The sequence below is a fragment of the Telmatherina bonti genome (genome assembly GCF_933228915.1).
Source record: "Telmatherina bonti genome assembly, chromosome: 13".
Lineage (NCBI taxonomy): Eukaryota > Metazoa > Chordata > Actinopteri > Atheriniformes > Telmatherinidae > Telmatherina > Telmatherina bonti.
The window spans coordinates 3,246,315-3,269,967 of NC_136611.1; the positions used below are offsets into that span (position 1 = coordinate 3,246,315).

General features: G+C 49.6%; 1 protein-coding gene across 1 annotated transcript in view; it reads left to right on the top strand.

The window, feature by feature from the left end:
- Positions 1 to 23,653, top strand: part of prdm6 (PR domain containing 6) — a gene marked incomplete at both ends in the record, with an annotated part of 96,949 nt that overhangs the window by 17,724 nt on the left and 55,572 nt on the right. Inside the window, one exon of the mRNA XM_079250854.1 lies at positions 739 to 891. Within this exon, the coding sequence (XP_079106980.1) occupies positions 739 to 891 (153 nt within the window). The remainder of the gene's footprint in view (positions 1 to 738; positions 892 to 23,653) is intronic.

Genomic DNA, 23,653 nt, shown 5'->3' on the forward strand with positions numbered 1-23,653 from the left:
AAATTACACGTAAAAACATTTAAACGTGATTAATCGATACTTTTTTCTTCTTTTGGCTGCAAAAAGTAAATTCTGGAAAAAAAAATCTCTTTTCAAATAAAAAAGATAAACTGGAAACACGATAAATACTCCCAGTTAAACCAGTAAGCTGGACCTATGGTTTCAGATGCATGAAAACTGTCCACATGTGCAAACCTCATGTAATTCACATGACAAACACGTGATTCACATGTTTTTCCACTTTAAATTTACACAAGATTCAGATATGAACTGCGTGTGATTTACAGGTGGTTTCCATGTGTTCTTCACATGTTCTTCACATGTTAATCACACGGATTCACATGTTCTTCACATGTTCATCACTCAGATTCACATCTTCTTCACGTTCTTCACACGGATTCAGGTTCTTCACAAATGCTAACTACATGTAACACACGTGTTCTTGAATTTAATAAAGCATGTTTTTTCTTTAGATGTTGGTTTTATTTCTTTTTCTTCATTTAATTCATATAATTCACTCATATTTATGTCTTTTAGTTTGTATTAATTTTTCTGTCGTTATTTTTTTTTAGATATATAATTGAGGTTTCTATTTCAGTCTTTAAAACAGTTTTTTACTTTTTCTGTTTGTATTTTAGTTTTATATTGTTGTGGATTCTGGCGTTAGAAGTTATAAGGATACGTTACCTATGATATGTAACAGCTACTGTGACGCCGGTGTGCTTCGGGTGTTTGCAGGTGTGTCTCTGCACCAGCACCGTTCCCGGTCTGGGATACGGGATCTGCGCGGCTCAGAGGATCCCGCAGGGAACCTGGATCGGCCCGTTCCAGGGCGTCCCGCTGTTGGTGGACAAACTGCAGTCCGTCAGGAACACCAGACACCTGTGGGAGGTAAGATGGGAGGAGCTAAGGATGATGTCATCACTGACCTCATCGAGATGCAAACTTCCGCTGGTGGCGACGAAACGCCGGAAGGTTCTTATTGTTGTTGCTGTTAGGATGGTGATGTCCAGATGGATCCATCATCCATCCATCATCCATCCATCCATCCATCCATCCATCCATTCATCCATCATCCATCCATCCATCATCCATCCATCCATCCATCCATCCATTCATCCATCATCCATCCATCCATCATCCATCCATCCATCCATCCATCCATCCATCCATCCATCCATTCATCCATCATCCATCCATCCATCATCCATCCATCCATCCATCCATCCATTCATCCATCATCCATCCATCCATCATCCATCCATCCATCCATCCATCCATCATCCATCCATCATCCATCCATCCATCCATCCATCCATTCATCCATCATCCATCCATCCATCATCCATCCATCCATCCATCATCCATCCATCATCCATCCATCCATCCATCCATCCATCCATCCATCATCCATCCATCATCCATCCATCCATCCATCCATCCATCATCCATCCATCATCCATCCATCCATCCATCCATCCATCCATTCATCCATCATCCATCCATCCATCCATCCATCATCCATCCATCATCCATCCATCATCCATCCATCCATCCATCCATCCATCCATCCATTCATCCATCATCCATCCATCATCCATCCATCATCCATCCATCCATCCATTCATCCATCATCCATCCATCCATCCATCCATCCATCATCCATCCATCATCCATCCATCATCCATCCATCGTCCATCCATCCATCCATCATCCATCCATTCATCCATCATCCATCCATCCATCCATCCATCATCCATCCATCATCCATCCATCATCCATCCATCCATCCATCCATCCATTCATCCACCATCCATCCATCATCCATCCATCATCCATCCATCCATCCATCCATCCATCCATCATCCATCCATCCATTCATCCATCATCCATCCATCATCCATCCATCCATCCATCCATCCATCATCCATCCATTCATCCATCCATCCATTCATCCATCCATCCATTCATCCATTCATCCATCATCCATCCATCCATCCATCCATCCATCCATTCATCCATCATCCATCCATCCATTCATCCATCCATCCATTCATCCATCATCCATCCATCCATCCATCCATCATCCCACCATCCATCCATCCATCCATCAATCATCCATCATCCATCCATCATCCATCCATCCATCCATCCATCCATTCATCCATCATCCATCCATCCATCCATCCATCATCCCGCCATCCATCCATCCATCCATCAATCATCCATCATCCATCCATCATCCATCCATCCATTCATTCATCCATCCATCCATCCATCCATCCATCCATCCATCAATCATCCATCATCCATCCATCATCCATCCATCCATTCATTCATCCATCCATCCATCCATCCATCCATCCATCCATCCATCCATCCATCCATCATCCATCCATCCATCCAGCATAGTTTTGTTCTGAAGTGAAAATGCAACATTTTATGACATTCTATGTTTTTATAGAAAAACTGTTCCGTCATGTTGCGTTCATGGTCTACATGTTTGTGCTGCGTGTGTCCAGTGTCGTGTCAGCCTTCGACTCATTGATCAGAGAGGATTGTATTTACATGCAGTGGCAGGAGAAAGTCAATGTGGCAGTTATAAACAGCTGCATTAGCATTAGTGGGGGGATGAGGGGCCCTGGGAGACATACAGAGAGATAGATGAGTCACTTGTGGCCGAGCCAGTAAAGGTCAGTCAGCTGTCGGTTGACCAGACATCAGTCTCTCTGCTGTTGACCAGAGTGGGGTGGGAGGAGGAGAAGGAGGAGTCCTGCGGAGGTCAGAGTAACCATTGGGACTCTGAACCCATCAAGGGTGTCTAAGCATTGATTAGGAACCATGACTGAAGAGTCTCCATCACCCCAAAAAAATGTTGTTTGGAGTTTAAATGTCTCATCGTCATGTTGGGGACAAGGCTTCAGGTCTTCATCAAAAACACAGAAACAAACATCTGGAGGAGAGAAGTTACAGGTTAATGTGTCAGAAAACATGAATGAGTGTGAAGGTAGAGCCTCATTAGTTAATTGGCAGAATGTAAACAATCTGCAAAAACGAATGTGTCTAACGTTTAGAGAAATATGATAAAAATGTTCCTCAATGTGAAATTTTGCAGACTTTGAAGATCTACGGTGTTTAATCACACAAACTTGAGAGAATCAAAAGCAATGTCTGAATGCATGGGATCCAGAAACATTGTCATCTTCTCTGTTGTGTGTGTGTTTAGGACGTGAGAGAATGATGTGCAGCTGAGAAAAGGCTTGGTCACTGCTGATCTATGTGTTATTTCTACAAACTTCTGGTTGCTCTTTATGCTGTTTTATCTGTTCATACATTCATTTTACATCATTTTGGCCTCAGAATCTGACAGTTGAGGCTGAAAACATAATGTTTCCATAGAAACGTCACGTCTGCATGGAAACATCACGTCTCCATGGAAACGTCACGTCTGCATGGAAACATCACGTCTCCATGGAAACATCATGTCTGCATGGAAAATTCACGTCTTCATGGAAACATCACATCTGCATGGAAACATCACGTCTCCATGGAAACATCATGTCTGCATGGAAACATCACGTCTCCATGGAAACATCATGTCTGCATGGAAAATTCACGTCCCCATGGAAACATCATGTCTCCATGGAAACATTACGTCTGTATGGAAACATCACGTCTCCGTGGAAACATCACGTTTCCATGGAAACATCACGTCTCCATGGAAACATCATATCTGTGTGGAAACGTCACATTTCCATGGAAACGTCACGTCTCCATGGAAATGTCACATCTGCATTCTGACTACATTTAAAAAGATTCAGCCACTGTTTTTGTACATCAGCGTTTTGGAGGCGGAGCCAAAACGATTCCACTTCTTCTTCTCTCCCTCGAACTCCCTGCAGGGCCTTCAAACCTCTTCGGCCCTGGAGAAACGGTGATCCGATAACCAGCGTCTAACCGCCGGCAGGTTATCGGCTACCGGGCATAAAGCAGTCATTAGATGTATTGATGAGGGAGCGTTACACACAGATCCCATTACCAGTCACTGGCTGTTAAACTCGCTTATTGATGCTCCCAGTAACAGGAAGCGATGTTAGTCCTATAGCCAATCAGGGAGCTTGTGTCATGTTGTCTATGGCATCCAGGAAGGGCCAGTTTTAATTAAGACACTTGCAGATACGTGTGGGTGGAACGCTAAGGATTTTGTGCTGCTGCAGTATTTTAAAGCTGGACAGATTGATCAGCTCTAAGGCAGCATTCAGAGATTGACTTTATGGAGGAATAATTCTTTATCTGTCCAAACTGCAGCTCAGCACGATGCAACTTTCTTTCTTCATCTTTGCTGCTTTTTTTTTGTTTTAATCCATAAATGTGGATGTTATTTTACTCAATTATTTCTTTAATTTATGGTTTGTTTGTTTGTTTTTTTAATTATTATTGATTTCAGATTTAACCACATTATTGACATGTATGTAATGACAACTGATCCTGGCTTTTTAATTTTCATTTTAATTTGTACTTTTATAACATATTTAATCCCTTTAGATGCCACCTCTGACCTTGGTTTATTTTATTTATTCTCATCTAATTATTAAATTTTATTCACTTGCTTTTATGCTGTTTTGTTATATTTTTTTTACATTAGTTATTATTTCTTTTTAATTACTAATATTAATTTGAAAATTTATTTTCATCTTTGTTTTTTTTACACATATATATATCTATATATTTATATATAGATATATATATTGTAAAATGTAGATTAGTTGTACAGTTGTAAAACATTTATATAAATCTGACATTTTACTCATATTTTATTGAGATAAAAAAAATCAATCACATTTAACTAATAAATAAAAAAGCATCACTTTACATGTCAGAAGTATAATATTGTACGTCAAAAATCAGCTAACAACTAAAGCTAACACAACGGGGCTCCTACATTAGCTGCTAATGCAAAGACTGGCGGTTCTCACATTAGACATAAGACTGCAGGCTTACACATTAGTAGCTTAGGCTAAGATTGTGGATTTTCAAATTAAGAGCTAATGCTAAATCCTTGGTCTCTCATGTTAGCAGCTAAGGCTAACACCATGGAGTCTCACATTTGCAGCTGAAGCTAAGACTGTGTATCCATGTTAGCAGCTAGTGCTAAGACCTAGGCCTCTCACATTAGCCGCTAACATTTAAATAGCTGACGAGAAGTCACTGAATTTGTTTATTGCTGAATTTTCCAGTAAATCCTGTACCTGATGGGGTGGAGGGATGGAAAAAAAGGAGTAAACAGAAAAGAAGAAAAAGAAGGCAAAGATGCATTAATAAAAAGCAACAGCATCAGCTGTTCAGTCTCCACAAGAAAAACCAGATAAGCAGCAGCTTCACCTGCAAGAAAACAACCTGAGATCATCAGGAGCACCTAAAACCAGTGATTACGGTGTGGAGATATGGAGCTTTTCCCTTCCTGTAAAACCCGACAGCGTCTCACGGCTGTGGCTCTCCGAACCTGGAGCCCGTCTTGATTGAAAGAATGTGCAGTAAAAACAGGCGGGCCGACCCAACGCTGCGGCTCTGACCTCGTCCTGCAGGGTTTTATTAGAGTCTCCTTTCAGACACATCAGTCGGCCTTTCAGAGCAGAAAACACTGAAACTTCTGAGCTGTTGGAGGAAAATATTTAGCCAGAGTGGGATGTTGATGGGACGCTGGTGGATTCAGAAAATTCCAAAGCGCCTGTTGGTTTGTCGGCTTTTTTTATTTTACATCATCAGCAGCGTTTTTCTTAGTGTGTGTGTGTGTGTGTGTGTGTGTGTTGATGAGTGTGTCCATCATTGTGCAGCTGCTCCCTGCAGATTTCCCTCTGACTTTCTGTTTGCTTTGTGGTCACGGCGTCCAGTCCAGGCTCTGCTATGTTTTCTTGACTCATGTCATTATTTAATGTTTGTGTGTTCTGGGTTTTATTAAAAGGCCTCCATCGCCTTTGACATCATTACTCCGGTTACATAATCACAAATGGTTTATGTCAAATGACGTGCAGGTTTTTGTGTTGCTTGGATTTCAGTCAGGAGAACGTCTTTTTATCGGTGGAATTTCTGAGTTAAGCAGTGGTTAAAGGATGTAATATGTTCATTTTCTTATTGTTCTCTGATGTAAATGTTTATGTGTGTGTGTGTGTGTGTGTGTGAGTTTCAATATAATTTAGATCAGAATTTATTTAAATCAGTCATTTTCATACATATAAAATCACCAAAAGCAACGAGAATGTCATTTAACATGTTATCATTAAGCTCAGATATTTATTTGTTTAATTAATATAAAAATAATTGAAACTTAGTAATAAAAAAACAACATGCCCGCAGAACACATGATACAGTCATTTTCAAAATAAAAGTGCATTTATTGAATGCCGGACTCTGGAAGAGAACCATCTGGACGCTGGAATAGAACCATCCGGACCCTGGAAGAGAACCATCCGGACGCTGGAATAGAACCATCTGGACCCTGGAAGAGAACCATCCGGACCCTGGAATAGAACCATCTGGACTCTGGAAGAGAACCATCTGGACGCTGGAATAGAACCATCTGGACTCTGGAATAGAACCATCTGGACGCTGGAATAGAACCATCCGGACCCTGGAAGAGAACCATCTGGACGCTGGAATAGAACCATCCGGACCCTGGAAGAGAACCATCTGGACGCTGGAATAGAACCATCCGGACCCTGGAAGAGAACCATCCGGACCCTGGAAGAGAACCATCCGGACGCTGGAATAGAACCATCCGGACTCTGGAAGAGAACCATCTGGACGCTGGAATAGAACCATCTGGACTCTGGAAGAGAACCATCTGGACGCTGGAATAGAACCATCCGGACCCTGGAAGAGAACCATCTGGACGCTGGAATAGAACCATCCGGACCCTGGAAGAGAACCATCCGGACCCTGGAAGAGAACCATCCGGACGCTGGAATAGAACCATCCGGACTCTGGAAGAGAACCATCTGGACGCTGGAATAGAACCATCCGGACCCTGGAAGAGAACCATCCGGACCCTGGAATAGAACCATCCGGACCCTGGAAGAGAACCATCCGGACCCTGGAAGAGAACCATCCGGACGCCGGAATAGAACCATCCGGACTCTGGAAGAGAACCATCTGGACGCTGGAATAGAACCATCCGGACCCTGGAAGAGAACCATCCGGACTCTGGAAGAGAACCATCCGGACCCTGGAATAGAACCATCCGGACGCCGGAATAGAACCATCCGGACTCTGGAAGAGAACCATCTGGACGCTGGAATAGAACCATCCGGACCCTGGAAGAGAACCATCCGGACTCTGGAAGAGAACCATCCGGACCCTGGAATAGAACCATCCGGACGCTGGAATAGAACCATCTGGATCCTGGAATAGAACCATCCGGACTCTGGAAGAGAACCATCCGGACCCTGGAATAGAACCATCTGGATCCTGGAATAGAACCATCCGGACGCTGGAATAGAACCATCTGGATCCTGGAATAGAACCATCCGGACGCCGGAATAGAACCATCCGGACTCTGGAAGAGAACCATCTGGACGCTGGAATAGAACCATCCGGACCCTGGAAGAGAACCATCCGGACTCTGGAAGAGAACCATCCGGACCCTGGAATAGAACCATCCGGACTCTGGAAGAGAACCATCTGGACGCTGGAATAGAACCATCCGGACTCTGGAAGAGAACCATCCGGACCCTGGAATAGAACCATCCGGACGCTGGAATAGAACCATCCGGACTCTGGAAGAGAACCATCTGGACGCTGGAATAGAACCATCCGGACCCTGGAAGAGAACCATCCGGACGCTGGAATAGAACCATCCGGACTCTGGAAGAGAACCATCCGGACCCTGGAAGGGAACCATCTGGACCCTGGAAGAGAACCATCTGGACTCTGGAAGAGAACCATCTGGACGCTGGAATAGAACCATCTGGACCCTGGAAGAGAACCATCTGGACTCTGGAAGAGAACCATCTGGACGCTGGAATAGAACCATCTGGACCCTGGAAGAGAACCATCCGGACTCTGGAAGAGAACCATCCAGACTCTGGAAGAGAACCATCCGGACGCTGGAATAGAACCATCTGGACCCTGGAAGAGAACCATCTGGACTCTGGAAGAGAACCATCCGGACTCTGGAAGAGAACCATCCGGACTCTGGAAGAGAACCATCTGGACGCTGGAATAGAACCATCTGGACCCTGGAAGAGAACCATCTGGACTCTGGAAGAGAACCATCCGGACTCTGGAAGAGAACCATCTGGACGCTGGAATAGAACCATCTGGACTCTGGAAGAGAACCATCTGGACTCTGGAAGAGAACCATCCGGACTCTGGAAGAGAACCATCTGGACGCTGGAATAGAACCATCTGGACTCTGGAAGAGAACCATCTGGATCCTGGAATAGAACCATCTGGACCCTGGAAGAGAACCATCCGGACTCTGGAAGAGAACCATCTGGACCCTGGAATAGAACCATCTGGACTCTGGAAGAGAACCATCCGGACTCTGGAATAGAACCATCCGGACTCTGGAATAGAACCATCTGGACTCTGGAAGAGAACCATCTGGACGCTGGAAGAGAACCATCTGGATCCTGGAATAGAACCATCTGGACCCTGGAAGAGAACCATCCGGACTCTGGAAGAGAACCATCTGGACCCTGGAATAGAACCATCTGGACTCTGGAAGAGAACCATCCGGACTCTGGAATAGAACCATCTGGACTCTGGAAGAGAACCATCTGGATCCTGGAATAGAACCATCCGGACTCTGGAAGAGAACCATCTGGACTCTGGAATAGAACCATCTGGACTCTGGAAGAGAACCATCTGGACGCTGGAATAGAACCATCTGGACTCTGGAAGAGAACCATCTGGATGCTGGAATAGAACCATCTGGACGCTGGAAGAGAACCATCTGGACTCTGGAAGAGAACCATCTGGACGCTGGAATAGAACCATCTGGAATCTGGAAGAGAACCATCTGGACGCTGGAACAGAACCATCTGGACTCTGGAAGAGAACCATCTGGACGCTGGAATAGAACCATCTGGACTCTGGAAGAGAACCATCTGGACGCTGGAATAGAACCATCTGGACTCTGGAAGAGAACCATCTGGACCCTGGAATAGAACCATCTGGACCCTGGAATAGAACCATCTGGACGCTGGAAGAGAACCATCTGGACCCTGGAATAGAACCATCTGGACCCTGGAAGAGAACCATCTGGACTCTGGAAGAGAACCATCTGGACGCTGGAATAGAACCATCTGGACTCTGGAAGAGAACCATCTGGACGCTGGAATAGAACCATCCGGACTCTGGAAGAGAACCATCTGGACGCTGGAATAGAACCATCTGGACTCTGGAAGAGAACCATCTGGACGCTGGAATAGAACCATCTGGACTCTGGAAGAGAACCATCTGGACTCTGGAAGAGAACCATCTGGACGCTGGAATAGAACCATCCGGACTCTGGAAGAGAACCATCTGGACGCTGGAATAGAACCATCTGGACGCTGGAATAGAACCATCTGGACGCTGGAAGAGAACCATCTGGACCCTGGAATAGAACCATCTGGACCCTGGAATAGAACCATCCGGACCCTGGAAGAGAACCATCTGGACCCTGGAAGGGAACCATCCGGACCCTGGAAGGGAACCTGCTGGATGTCCTCCATTGTCCTCCTTTGGTTCTGGGTCGTTATCTTCGTTATTTTTCAGTACAGCTGTTGCGCCGCTATGACATCTAATGCTACCATGCAGCTACAGGTAAAAGTACGGTTAGATGTGCACATGCAACAGAGATCAGGGTTTACTGAACCAGACCGTCCCAGACCTGGACCTGCCAGTGGAAATAGGACCTTCACATCGCTAGATTTTCAGACTTGTTATTGCCTCCACATTATCAGAATATAATCAATTACCTCCCGGTTCTGGACTGGCTGCCATACGGTGTGGAAGTAAAGAACCGAAACGGGCCAAGCATCGAGCCCTGGTGTGCACCACCAATGGTCTGAGACATTTAGGAGGTCAAATTGTGAAGATCGGTAGGAGATACGATGAGTGGCTGCTTCTGACTGCTGTAAAAGAGAAACAGAGGAGTGAGAAAACAGATTCCAAGTTAATGTTTGCTGCCATATTTATTCTGAAGATGCAGCTAAATCAAACATGTTTGATAAATCAAACAGGGGCATGCGTGTCGTCTCGCCTGGAAAATACAAATATGGGCAAAGAGGCGGAGCTAAGAGGGGGGCTGTGAGCGTCACGGTGGATGATTGACATCGAGCGAACTCCGAGCTTTCTGTAGCTACGAGCTAACAGAGCTAACCCGGAGATAACAGGAGATAACCAGCTAACGGAGGTAAGCGGGCTAAAGCTAAGTCACGTTGTTAGCCGGCTAAAAACCGCGGTTGTTCTACGTTCTACGTGATGTTGTACCTGTCAAGCAAAAGGACAAGCCCCTAAATATGCCAAACTTCAAGATTAAATTACTTTTAAACGGGCGAGTTAGAAAAAAATTCACTCCCCCCACAGTTGTCATGAAGGTAAACCTGACCTATTAAACCATCCATCCATCCATCTTCTGCCGCTTATCCGGGGTCGGGTCGCGGGGGCAGCAGCCTAAGCAGGGAAGCCCAGACTTCCCTCTCCCCAGCCACATTTGCCAACTCTGCGGGGGGGATCCCGAGGCGTTCCCAGGCCAGCCGAGAGATGTGATCCCTCCAGCGTGTCCTGGGTCTTCCCCGGGGTCTCCTCCCAGAGGGACGTGCCTGGAACACCTCACCAGGGAGGTCCAGGAGGCATCCTGACCAGATGCCTGAGCCACTTCAACTGGTTCCTCTCGATGCGAAGGAGCAGCGGCTCTATTCTGATCTCCTCCCGGATGACCGAGCTCCTCACCCTATCTCTAAGGGAGAGCCCGGCCACCCTGCGGAGGAAACTCATTTCAGCCGCCTGTATACGAGATCTCGTTCTTTCGGTCACGACCCACAGCTCATGACCATAGGTGAGGGTAGGAACGTAGATCGACTGGTAAATGGAGAGCTTCGCCTTCTGGCTCAGCTCCTTCTTCACCACGACAGACCGGCGCAGAGTCCGCATTACTGCAGACGCCGCACCGATCCGTCTGTCGATCTCACGCTCCATCCTTCCCTCACTCGTGAACAAGACCCCGAGATATTTAAACTCCTCCACTTGAGGCAGGACCTGACTCCCGACCCGAAGAGGGCAATCCACCCTATTCTGGCTGAGGACCATGGTCTCAGATTTGGAGGTGCTGATTCTCATCCCAGCCGCTTCACACTCGGCCGCGAATCGCTCAAGCGAGAACTGGAGATCACGACCAGATGAAGCCAACAGGACCACGTCATCCGCAAAAAGCAGGGACCCAATCCTGAGGCCACCAAGTCGGATCCCCTCAACACCTCGGCTGCGCCTAGAAATTCTGTCCATATAAGTTATGAACAGAATCGGTGATAAAGGGCAGCCTTGGCGGAGTCCAACCCTCACCGGAAACGAATCCGACTTACTACCGGCAATGTGGACCAAGCTCTGACACCTGTCGTACAGGGACCGGACAGCTCGTACAAAGGGGTCCGGTACCCCATACTCCCGGAGTACCCCCCACAGGAGCCCCCGGGGGACACGGTCGAATGCCTTCTCCAGGTCCACAAAGCACATGTAGACTGGTTGGGCAAACTCCCATGCCCCCTCCAGGACCCCAGAGAGGGTATAGAGCTGGTCCACTGTTCCGCGACCAGGACGAAAACCACACTGCTCCTCCTCAATCCGGGATTCGACCATCCGGCGGACCCTCCTCTCCAGGACCCCTGAATAGACCTTACCAGGGAGGCTGAGGAGTGTGATTCCCCTGTAATTGGAACACACCCTCCGGTCCCCCTTCTTAAAAAGGGGGACCACCACCCCAGTCTGCCAATCCAGCGGTACTGCCCCCGATGTCCACGCGATGCTGCAGAGGCGTGTCAGCCAGGACAGCCCCACAGCATCCAGAGCCTTAAGGAACTCCGGGCGGATCTCATCCACCCCCGGGGCCTTGCCGCCAAGGAGCTTTTTGACCACCTCAGCGACTTCAGCCCCAGAGATAGGAGAGTCCACCCCTGAGTCCACCAGCTCTGCTCCCTCATGGGAAGACGTGTTGGTAGGATTGAGGAGGTCTTCGAAGTATTCCCTCCACCGACCCACTACGTCCCGAGTTGAGGTCAGCAGCACCCCATCTCCACTGTACACAGTATTGATGGAGCACTGCTTCCCCCTCCTGAGCCGCCGGATGGTGGACCAGAATCTCCTCGATTCCACAGGCCAAGAAGGCCCGATAGGACTCCTTCTTCAGCTTGACGGCATCCCTCACTGTTGGTGTCCACCAACGAGTCCTGGGATTACCGCCACGACAGGCACCAACGACCTTGCAGCCACAGCTCCGGCTGGCCGCCTCAGCAATAGAGGCACGGAACACAGCCCATTCAGACTCAATGTTCCCCGCCTCACTCGGGACATGTTCGAAGCTCTGCTGAAGGTGGGAGTTGAAGCTCGCTCTGACAGGGGACTCAGCCAGACGTTCCCAGCAGACCCTCACAACACGTTTGGACCTGCCAGCTCTGACCGGCTTCCTCCCCCACCATCTGAGCCAACTCACCACCAGGTGGTGATCAGTTGACAGCTCCGCCCCCCTCTTCACCCGAGTGTCCAAGGCATGTGGCAGCAGGTCCGACGATACGACTACAAAGTCGATCATTGAACTGCGGCCCAGGGAATCCTGATGCCAGGTGTACATATGGACACTCTTATGCTGGAACATGGTGTTCGTTATAGACAATCCATGACGAGCACAGAAGTCCAATAACAAAACACCATTTGGGTTCAGAGGGGGGGGGGGGGGGGGCCATGCCACCCAATCACTCCCCTCCAGGTCTCACTGTCATTGCCCACGTGAGCATTGAAGTCCCCCAGCAGAACAATGGAGTCCCCAGAAGGAGCCCCCTCCAGCACTCCCTCCAAGGACCCCAGAAAGGGTGGGTACTCTGAACTGCTGTTCGGTGCATAAGCACAGACAACAGTCAGGACCCGTCCCCCCCCACCCGGAGGCGGAGGGAAACTACCCTTTCATCCACCGGGGTAAACCCCAACGTGCAGGCACCAAGCTGGGGGCTGATGAGAATGCCCACACCTGCTCGGTGCCTCTCACCATGAGCAACTCCAGAGTGGAAGAAGGTCCAGCCCCTCTCGAGGGTTCTGGTTCCAGAGCCCAAGCCATGCGTCGAGGTGAGTCCAACTATATCTAGTCGGAACCGCTCAACCTCGCGCACAAGCTCAGGCTCCTTCCCCACCAGAGAGGTGACGTTCCACGTCCCTAGAGCCAGCTTCTGCAGCTGGGGATCGGACCGCCAGGGTCCCCGCCACTTGCTGCCGCCCAGCTCACATTGCACCCGACCCCTACGGCTCCTCCCGCAGATGGTGAGCCCACGGGAGGTGGGGCCCATGTAACCCTTTCGGGCTGAGCCCGACCGGGCCCCATGGGTGAAGGCCCGGCCACCAGACGCTCGCTCTCGTACCCCACCTCCAGGCCTGGCTCCAGAGGGGGGTCCCGGTAACCCGCGTCCGGGCAAGGGAACATTCATGCCCAGGTTGGTCGTCATCATAGGGGTCTATGAGCCGTGCTTGGTCTAGTCCCTCCCCTAGACACCTGTTTGCCATGGGTGACCCTACCAGGGGCATAAAGCCCCCGACAACATAGCTGCTAGGATCTTCGGGACGCACAAACCCCTCCACCACGATAAGGTGACGGCTCAGGGAGAGGACCTATTAAAACCTATTAAACCTAAAATGTATTTTTGAACCAGGCTGTAAACATGTTTATTTCTGCTGTAAACATGTTAAATTCTGCTGTAAACATGTTTATTTCTGCTGTAAACATGTTTTTTTCTGCTGTAAACATGTTTATTTCTGCTGTAAACATGTTTATTTTTGCTGTGAAGTTGGTCTTTTTAACATGGGAGTCTATGGGGATTTGCGCTGTTTTGCAGCCCCTAGTGGATGAAGAGGAAACTGCAGTTTTATCTTTTGCATAGGCTTCACTTTTAACCGCCGGAGTCTCCGTCCATATTTCATATACAGTCTATAGGTTTCACGGGCCACCTTCCACGTCATCATCATCGTCCGTCGCTGCTTTTCATTCAAATCTTTCCTTTCAGTTCCTCTTCTGTCCGTCTTTTGTCTCCGTGGGTCCCGGAGAAGAAAAGACCTGCAGCTCAGACTGCAGCGGAACCATCAGCCAGCCGGTTCTGTTTGGTTAAACCCACTCAGTGAGCCGGGGCGACCCGTTCTGTGGGACATCACCCTGTGGAAACCATAGAGGTCCCAGAAAAAAGACCACTGGTTTTCCTCCTGGACCTGGATGTCAGGAGGACCAGTCCCACCTGAGACGCTGGTGAAAGGGATGAAATAGTAGCCGATGCTCTGAGTGAGGCGGGAGATGATGTGAAGATGTCGGATGTTTGGGTGGAGTCATGAAAACAGCCGGCGGTGGGTGGAAATGTTGATCCGACTGCTTCAAAAGCCGCCGTACTGAGCGGGAAGAAGGAAAACATGGTGAGAAGTGATGAAGCCAGAGATGATGACTGATGGTGACCCCGTTCCCTCCATCCAGACAGTGGAGGACAGTTGTTGTTCTGAAGTAGAACTGGGAAAATCCTGTCTGGAAGAGGAAACAAGAAGTCCTCGTGTGTGTCGTAAAGATGGAATAATTAAAATAATTTTATCAGTTATGAAACTGATCTGCAGACTTCAAACTGCTGTTTCTGTTGGGTTGAGACTCATTAAAGAAGCAGAATTCCCGGATCTAACTGATCTCTAGCAGAATTCCCGGATCTAACTGATCTCTAGCAGAATTCCTGGATCTAACTGATCTCTAGCAGAATTCCCGGATCTAACTGATCTCTAGCAGGATTCCCGGATCTAACCGGTCTCTAGCAGAATTCCCAGCTCTAACCGGTCTCTAACCGGTCTCTAGCAGAATTCCCGGATCTAACCGGTCTCTAGCAGAATTCCCAGATCTAACCGGTCTCTAGCAGAATTCCCAGCTCTAACCGGTCTCTAACCGGTCTCTAGCAGAATTCCCGGATCTAACCGGTCTCTAGCAGAATTCCCAGATCTAACTGATCTCTAGCAGAATTCCCAGATCTAACCGGTCTCTAGCAGAATTCCCAGCTCTAACCGGTCTCTAGCAGAATTCCCAGATCTAACCGGTCTCTAGCAGAATTCCCAGCTCTAACCGGTCTCTAGCAGAATTCCCGGATCTAACCGGTCTCTAGCAGAATTCCCGGATCTAACCAAGCTCTAGCAGAATTCCCAGATCTAACCGGTCTCTAGCAGAATTCCCGGATCTAACCGGTCTCTAGCAGAATTTCCCGGATCTAACCGGTCTCTAGCAGAATTCCCGGATCTAACCGGTCTCTAACCGGTCTCTAACCGGTCTCTAGCAGAATTTCCCGGATCTAACCGGTCTCCAGCAGAATTCCCAGATCTAACCGGTCTCTAGCAGAATTCCCAGATCTAACCAGTCTCTAGCAGAATTCCCAGATATAACCGGTCTCTAGCAGAATTCCCAGATCTTACCGGTCTCTAGCAGAATTCCCAGATCTAACCGGTCTCCAGCAGAATTCCCAGATCTAACCGCTCTCTAGCAGAATTCCCGGATCTAACCGGTCTCTAGCAGAATTCCCAGATCTAACCGGTCTCTAGCAGCATTCCCAGATCTAACTGGTCTCTAGCAGAATTCCCAGATCTAACCAGTCTCTAACCGGTCTCTAGCAGAATTCCCAGATCTAACCGGTCTCTAGCAGAATTCCCGGATCTAACCGGTCTCTAGCAGACTTCCCAGATCTAACCGGTCTCTAGCAGCATTCCCAGATCTAACCGTCTCTAGCAGAATTCCTGGATGTAACCAGTCTCTAGCAGAATTCCCAGATCTAACCAGTCTCTAGCAGAATTTCCCAGATCTAACCGGTCTCTAGCAGACTTCCCAGATCTTACCGGTCTCTAGCAGAATTCCCAGCTCTAACCGGTCTCTAGCAGAATTCCTAGATCTAACCGCTCTCTAGCAGAATTCCCAGATCTAACCGCTCTCTAGCAGCATTCCCAGATCTAACCGGTCTCTAGCAGAATTCCCAGATCTAACCGGTCTCTAGCAGAATTCCCGGATCTAACCGCTCTCTAGCAGAATTCCCAGATCTAACCAGTCTCTAGCAGAATTCCCGGATCTAACCAGTCTCTAGCAGAATTTCCCAGATCTAACCGGTCTCTAGCAGAATTCCCAGATCTAACCGGTCTCTAGCAGAATTCCCGGATCTAACCGGTCTCTAGCAGACTTCCCAGATCTAACCGGTCTCTAGCAGAATTCCTAGATCTAACCGCTCTCTAGCAGAATTCCCGGATCTAACCGCTCTCTAGCAGCATTCCTGGATCTAACCGGTCTCTAGCAGCATTCCCAGATCTAACTGGTCTCTAGCAGCATTCCTGGATCTATCCGGTCTCTAGCAGAATTCCTAGATCTAACCGGTCTCTAGCAGCTTTCCCAGATCTAACCGGTCTCTAGCAGCATTCCTGGATCTAACCGGTCTCTAGCAGCATTCCTGGATCTAACCGGTCATGATGGATTGGTTCTGGGAATATGCAGGGAATGATGCTGGAGTTATGCTTGGAATGCTGATTAGAATGGTGCTGTAATGATGATGGAAATGGTTCTGTGCTCATGCTGGGAATGATGGTGGGAATAATGGTGGGAATGATGCTCTGGGTAATATTGGGAATGATAATGGATTGATGATAGAAGAATGCTGAGAATGATGTGGGAATAATATTTCGAAAGGTTATGGGAATGTTGCCAGGAATTAGAATGATGAGAGGAATGATTCTGGGAATATTGTTGGAATTTTGTTGTTAGTGATGAATACTGCTGGGAATGATAGAAGGAATGATTTTGCAAATGGTAATTGGAATGATTCACGCTGGGAATTCCAGTGGAATGATGTTTTCAGCGTATGAGGATGTTGTTTCTTCTCACAGGGATTCTCTTTGATCTCAGCTCTCCTGCCGTCTGTTTTTTCTTCACGGTTTATTTATTTATTGTCGTTTCTTAAATTCAGTTTATTATTCCGATCAGGGAGGGGCTGGAGGACGGCTGCAGAGCTGCAGGTGGCGTTCCGAACCTGGAATCCTGCAGGTTTTCCTGCTCAGATCCGTATAAAACTCACCGTGTTTCCTCCCGATCAATAAACATCAAGCAAACCTGAAGGAGGGAAAATAAACTGTCAGTCCGTTTAGGCATTTCTATCAAAATCATCATAATTTATGATGTCATATGGTATATCACATGGGATTGTTGCATGGTATCATATGATCATGTGTGATATGATATTGTTTGGTATCACATCACATGTTATATCGTACGGTATCATCCTGCAGGATATCTTATGGTATCGTAGTGTATGGTATGGATAGTATCATACCTTGAGGTATCGTATGATATTGTCCGATACATCGGAAGCATCATATCACAGAAAAACAGTGAAAACAGTCTCGGAGTAAATCCACAGCAGAAAAAAGGTGTGGATTTGTTTTCCAAAGTTCTGCAGACACAGAACCCAACAGGATCTGGAACGGGAACATTTCATGTGGAAAAGCACCAGCAGAGGAGGTTCAGATCTCCAACTGGCCTCCATCCTGGAAGTGACCTGGAAAATCCAGATCCGTTGGAGGAACCTGCTCCAGACTCCAGACAGCTCTGGAAGCTGCAGGAAAGGAGCTGAAATGGGCTTTTCCCGTCCTCTGTGGGGGTCATCTGTCGGGTGGGCGAGGTGTCATGGCAGCTGGGAGGCGGTGCTCGGGGTGCGATGCCACCCTGGTCCTGTTGGTGGGTGGTGTTGGGGGGGTCACGCTCTGCTGCTCCTCTCTGTTGTGTGAGAAAGCAGCAGCTCTGCCTCCAGACAGGAACGTTGAGGTGAATCAGGGTCGGTTATCCAAATATTATCCGTTTCTCTGAATGATTATGACTCTGATTTATGGCTCGGCGGCTGCTGAAAACACAGTTTCAGACGACACGGCAGCTCCGGCTGCATGTGGAGCCCCGGCTGTTGCTTTTGGGCATGACGGCAGCGGTGGTGATGGCAGCACGGTTTATAAGGCTTACTGCTGAAAAACGAAGCCTTCGTTGATATATAGTGTTTAGAAAAACTGGATGGTTTGATGGACTAAATACCAAGGTGTCAGACTGAATGACTGAGCAGCTTTGTGGCTTTATTTAGCTTTTATTTGACCCTAATTTCAGTGCAGCTGGCAAGCCCAGCAAATGCTGCGGTTCCGGAACATTTAACATGCGGAGTGACAACGATGAGAACTATCAGATGCCGGGGGAGCCTCTGGGTTCGTTCTCAGTACAACAAACACATCTGAAGAAGACGATAGAAAGGTGAAAACAATTTTTTTAAAAAAGCTGTTCTGGAAATTTGACTTGGTGGTTGCCAAAATGGCTGCCATTAAATTCCCATTACAGGAAGGACTGGAGCAACTGGGGCTGAAACGATCAGGAAATGGGCTTCAAAACCAAATCCTGGGTCTAAAAACGACTGAACATCGTTCTGAAGGAGTCGCATGATGGCGGGAAGAGCTGTGGTCTGGTTGTAGCGAAGGCAGAGTGGAAGGACCCAAAGCTGCAGGGGTTTTCCTTGGGGGGGGCGTGGAAACAGCAGGGGGGCCAACGGTGCGTAACAACAATGTTAGTTTGGAAAGGGGGGAGTACCAGATCCATCTATGGGGGTCTGAGGGCACTCTGGCAGTGCCTGAATGTCTCTGCATAGTGCAGAATTACCCACAATGCATCTGGAAAAGTAGTGCGCATCGATGGTCACTGACGGGTCCATATGGACCACAGTGCATTGCAGGAGCTCAAAGTGGTGCAAAGAAGGTTAAAAGAAACTACAGATCCGACAGACGGGGCCCACACCCATTGGGTAGGGCCTACACCAGCAGTTAGGACATGCAGTGTACATAAAGCCAGATAGTTCCACCACAGTGTCCAGTGTGTTGCTACTGGTACCACTGGCAGAGAGATGTTAGAAATGTCGTTTCACGGTTTATTATTCACAGTTTTTACAAGGTTATGGTGTGGAACGGGGCCCCTGGACAACTCTGGGCCCATGGGCCTGTGCACTTTTAATCTGGCCCTGCCGATGGTAGGAACCGCCCACCGAGCTTCGATTCAGCGCCTCGGAAATCTACAAGTGACGTCACGGAGGCTCCGCCCATCTATGGGTGTCCTCTGGGTGCCTGATTCAAATATATAATTTATTTTACTTTGATTAGTTTTTGAGAGATTTTGACAAATATATGCAAAGCATGATGTGCTGTCTTAGTAATATGTAAATTTTAGTGTAAATAAAAAGTACAAGTTTTGCAATGGGTTAGCCAGCTTTTTGTTCACAGAAGCACTGGCCACCTCTGGCCACCTCTGGCCACCACTGGCCACCACTGGCCACCTCTGGCCACCACTGGCCACCTCTGGCCACCACTGGCCACCGCTGGCCACCGCTGGCCACCACAGGCCACCTCTGGCCACCACTGGCCACCACTGGCCACCACTGGCCACCACTGGCCACCTCTGGCCACCTCTGGCCACCACTGGGGTGGCCACCACTGGCCACCTCTGGCCACCACTGGCCACCACTGGCCACCTCTGGCCACCTCTGGCCACCACTGGGGTGGCCACCACTGGCCACCTCTGGCCACCTCTGGCCACCTCTGGCCACCTCTGGCCACCACTGGCCACCACTGGCCACCTCTGGCCACCTCTGGCCACCACTGGCCACCTCTGGCCACCTCTGGCCACCACTGGCCACCGCTGGCCACCACTGGCCACCTCTGGCCACCTCTGGCCACCACTGGGGTGGCCACCACTGGCCACCTCTGGCCACCACTGGCCACCACTGGCCACCTCTGGCCACCTCTGGCCACCTCTGGCCACCACTGGCCACCTCTGGCCACCACTGGCCACCTCTGGCCACCTCTGGCCACCACTGGCCACCACTGGCCACCTCTGGCCACCACTGGCCACCACTGGCCACCACTGGCCACCTCTGGCCACCACTGGCCACCACTGGCCACCTCTGGCCACCTCTGGCCACCACTGGCCACCACTGGCCACCTCTGGCCACCTCTGGCCACCACTGGCCACCACTGGCCACCTCTGGCCACCGCTGGCCACCGCTGGCCACCACTGGCCACCTCTGGCCACCACTGGCCACCACTGGCCACCACTGGCCACCTCTGGCCACCTCTGGCCACCTCTGGCCACCACTGGCCACCTCTGGCCACCTCTGGCCACCTCTGGCCACCTCTGGCCACCACTGGCCACCACTGGCCACCTCTGGCCACCTCTGGCCACCACTGGCCACCTCTGGCCACCTCTGGCCACCACTGGCCACCGCTGGCCACCACTGGCCACCTCTGGCCACCTCTGGCCACCACTGGGGTGGCCACCACTGGCCACCTCTGGCCACCACTGGCCACCACTGGCCACCTCTGGCCACCTCTGGCCACCTCTGGCCACCACTGGCCACCTCTGGCCACCACTGGCCACCTCTGGCCACCTCTGGCCACCACTGGCCACCACTGGCCACCTCTGGCCACCACTGGCCACCACTGGCCACCACTGGCCACCTCTGGCCACCACTGGCCACCACTGGCCACCTCTGGCCACCTCTGGCCACCACTGGCCACCACTGGCCACCTCTGGCCACCTCTGGCCACCACTGGCCACCACTGGCCACCTCTGGCCACCGCTGGCCACCTCTGGCCACCACTGGCCACCACTGGCCACCACTGGCCACCTCTGGCCACCTCTGGCCACCTCTGGCCACCACTGGCCACCTCTGGCCACCTCTGGCCACCTCTGGCCACCACTGGCCACCACTGGCCACCTCTGGCCACCTCTGGCCACCTCTGGCCACCTCTGGCCACCACTGGCCACCTCTGGCCACCGCTGGCCACCACTGGCCACCTCTGGCCACCACTGGCCACCACTGGCCACCTCTGGTCACCACTGGCCACCACTTGGGGGGTTCCTGCACACCTGGAGCAACAGCTGGAAGTTACTGACCTTTTAATGGAGAAAGAAAAACAACAAAAAGATAATTAATAAACATAAAAATGAATATTTTTAGGTTTTGCGAATCATGTGGAAGACATGGTTCACATGTAGTAGTAGGGAGACCAGGTCTGGTCTACTGTCTGGTGGTAGACTGGATCCTGATGTGGGTCTGGAGGGACCAGGTCTGGTGGTAGACTGGAACCATGATGTGGGACTAGGGAGACCAGGTCTGGTGGTAGACTGGATCCTGATGTGGGACTAGGGAGACCAGGTCTGGTGGTAGACCAGATCCTGATGTGGTACTAGGGAGATCAGGTCTGGTCTATTGTCTGGTGGTAGACCAGATCTTTATGTGGGACTGGAGGGACCAGGTCTGGTCTACTGTCTGGTGGTAGACCGGATCTTTATGTGGGACTGGAGGAACCAGGTCTAGTCTAATGTCTGGTGGTAGACCAGATCTTTATGTGGGACTGGAGGGACCAGGTCTGGTCTACTGTCTGGTGGTAGACCGGATCCTGATGTGGGAGTGGAGGGACCAGGTCAGGTCTACTATCTGGTAGTAGACCGGTTTCTGATGTGGTACTAAGCCAGTGTACAGATCCTGGTCTTAGTGAGGAGTGGAGCAACAGGTTCTGGACTACCTGCAGGTGTCTGATGGACTTTGGAGACCTGTACGGACAGCGTTGCGGAACTCTGGTCTATGTGTCGGCTCAGCACAAGTCTGCTGATTAAGTCTGACGGGTGTCAGGATGTGTCGTCCAACACCTGCAGGACTACGGTCCTCGAGGACCGGAGTTGCCCACCGCCGCACCAGATGGTCTATAAGTGATAACAACCACCATCTTAATGTGATGCTGGAATTCAGGTCTGAGACCAGGACTAGTCCCAGATTTTGGTTGGAGGTTTGAACTTGACTTTTAATCTAAATACCATCATTGTGATCAATGCATCTGATCAGTATTTGTATCGGCTATCGTCTCCTGGTGGTCTGGTTACATTGACCAGTGTCAGCATAACATATTTAGTCGTTGGTCGTGATTTGAGCTAGTGGGAGCCTGTAGATGTTGAACAGCAGGGACCCCAACATGGCGCCTTGTGGAACTCCACATGTGCCTTTTGGTCGCTCAGATTTAGAGTTACCTTCCGACACAAAGTAGTTCCCGTCCTTTGGAAAGGATTTAAACCAGTTTAACCAGAATGTCCTCAGAAAGATGTTTCTGTCCTCCTCCAGTCACCTGTCAATCACCTGGGCTGTCCAATCAGGTTCCAGGCGTCTCTGTTGGAAGATAATTTTCAGGTGAGAGCCGCCAAACATCAGTAAAACAAGACTGCAGACAGAATGAATCTTATTTAGACTTTTTATCTCTTTGTTGTTGTCACGTGTTAGAGTAGATGGAGGAGGCGGAGGGAGGTGTAACGTGGAGGAGACATGGGGAGATCAGGAGGAGGTAGATGAAGAGGGCAGATAACAGTGGAATTAGTAGAGTTACATTGATTAGCTGTAGAAAAGAAGCGTGCGAGCATTGATCAGCTCTCAGGAGCAGTTTTACTGATTTAGACTGAAAAAGAAACACAGGACGAAGAAGATGGGGGGTTTAATGGAGAGAGAGCTGACAGACGATGAATCGGCCTGGACGTCTTACTGATGAGGAAAACGGCTAATTAGATTGGAGACGGTTCGTAGTCGCGTAGATCTACAGGAAGACTTTCGGTCTTACCAAACTCCAGTAGCATGGGTGAGGGTAGGGGTGAGAGTGGGGACCGACTCTGGATCCCCTCCTTACCCATGTCCTTCGTAGGTCCCAACACAGATCGCCCGAATGTCGGCTTGACTTCCATCCATCCATTTTCTACACAGCTGAGTCCAGTTCAGGGTTGCAGGGAAGCTGGAGTCTGTCCCAGCAGGCGAGAGGCGGGTACACCTGGACCGGTCACCAGTCAATCACAGGGTCACCTTGACCCACAGCGTCGGGTCTAATACAGACGGAGTCTGGTGGGGGGGGTCTGGTGGGTGGGACGTAGGGGTGGGGGACCTGTGGACATGTCCATGGTAATGGTATCTGGGTAACACTGGCCCATGGTCTGAGGTGGTCTAATCCTGTTGGGTTCCCCGACAGGCCTCTGTGAGTGTGGGGGGGTCAGCAGCGTCCCTGGAGCCAGCAGGGGAGGGGGCTTCTAGCCTCGGAACGCTGCTGAGCAGCAACGACTCCAGAAATGTTCAAAACAAACGTCGTTTTTACCACCGAAAGGTCAGAAAGTTGTGTAACGCGTCTTTAAAAGAGCTCGCCTGCATGAAGGAATATGGTTCCATATTATCTGGACAAATCTGGATTAACGATCTCTACCGATACCAGAGTTAGCCCAGAAGCTAGTTAGCATCTCAAGCCACTATGCTGCAAAAATTCAGCCTTAAAAAAAAAGAAGAAAATATACAAAAAATAGATAAATGTTGCTTAA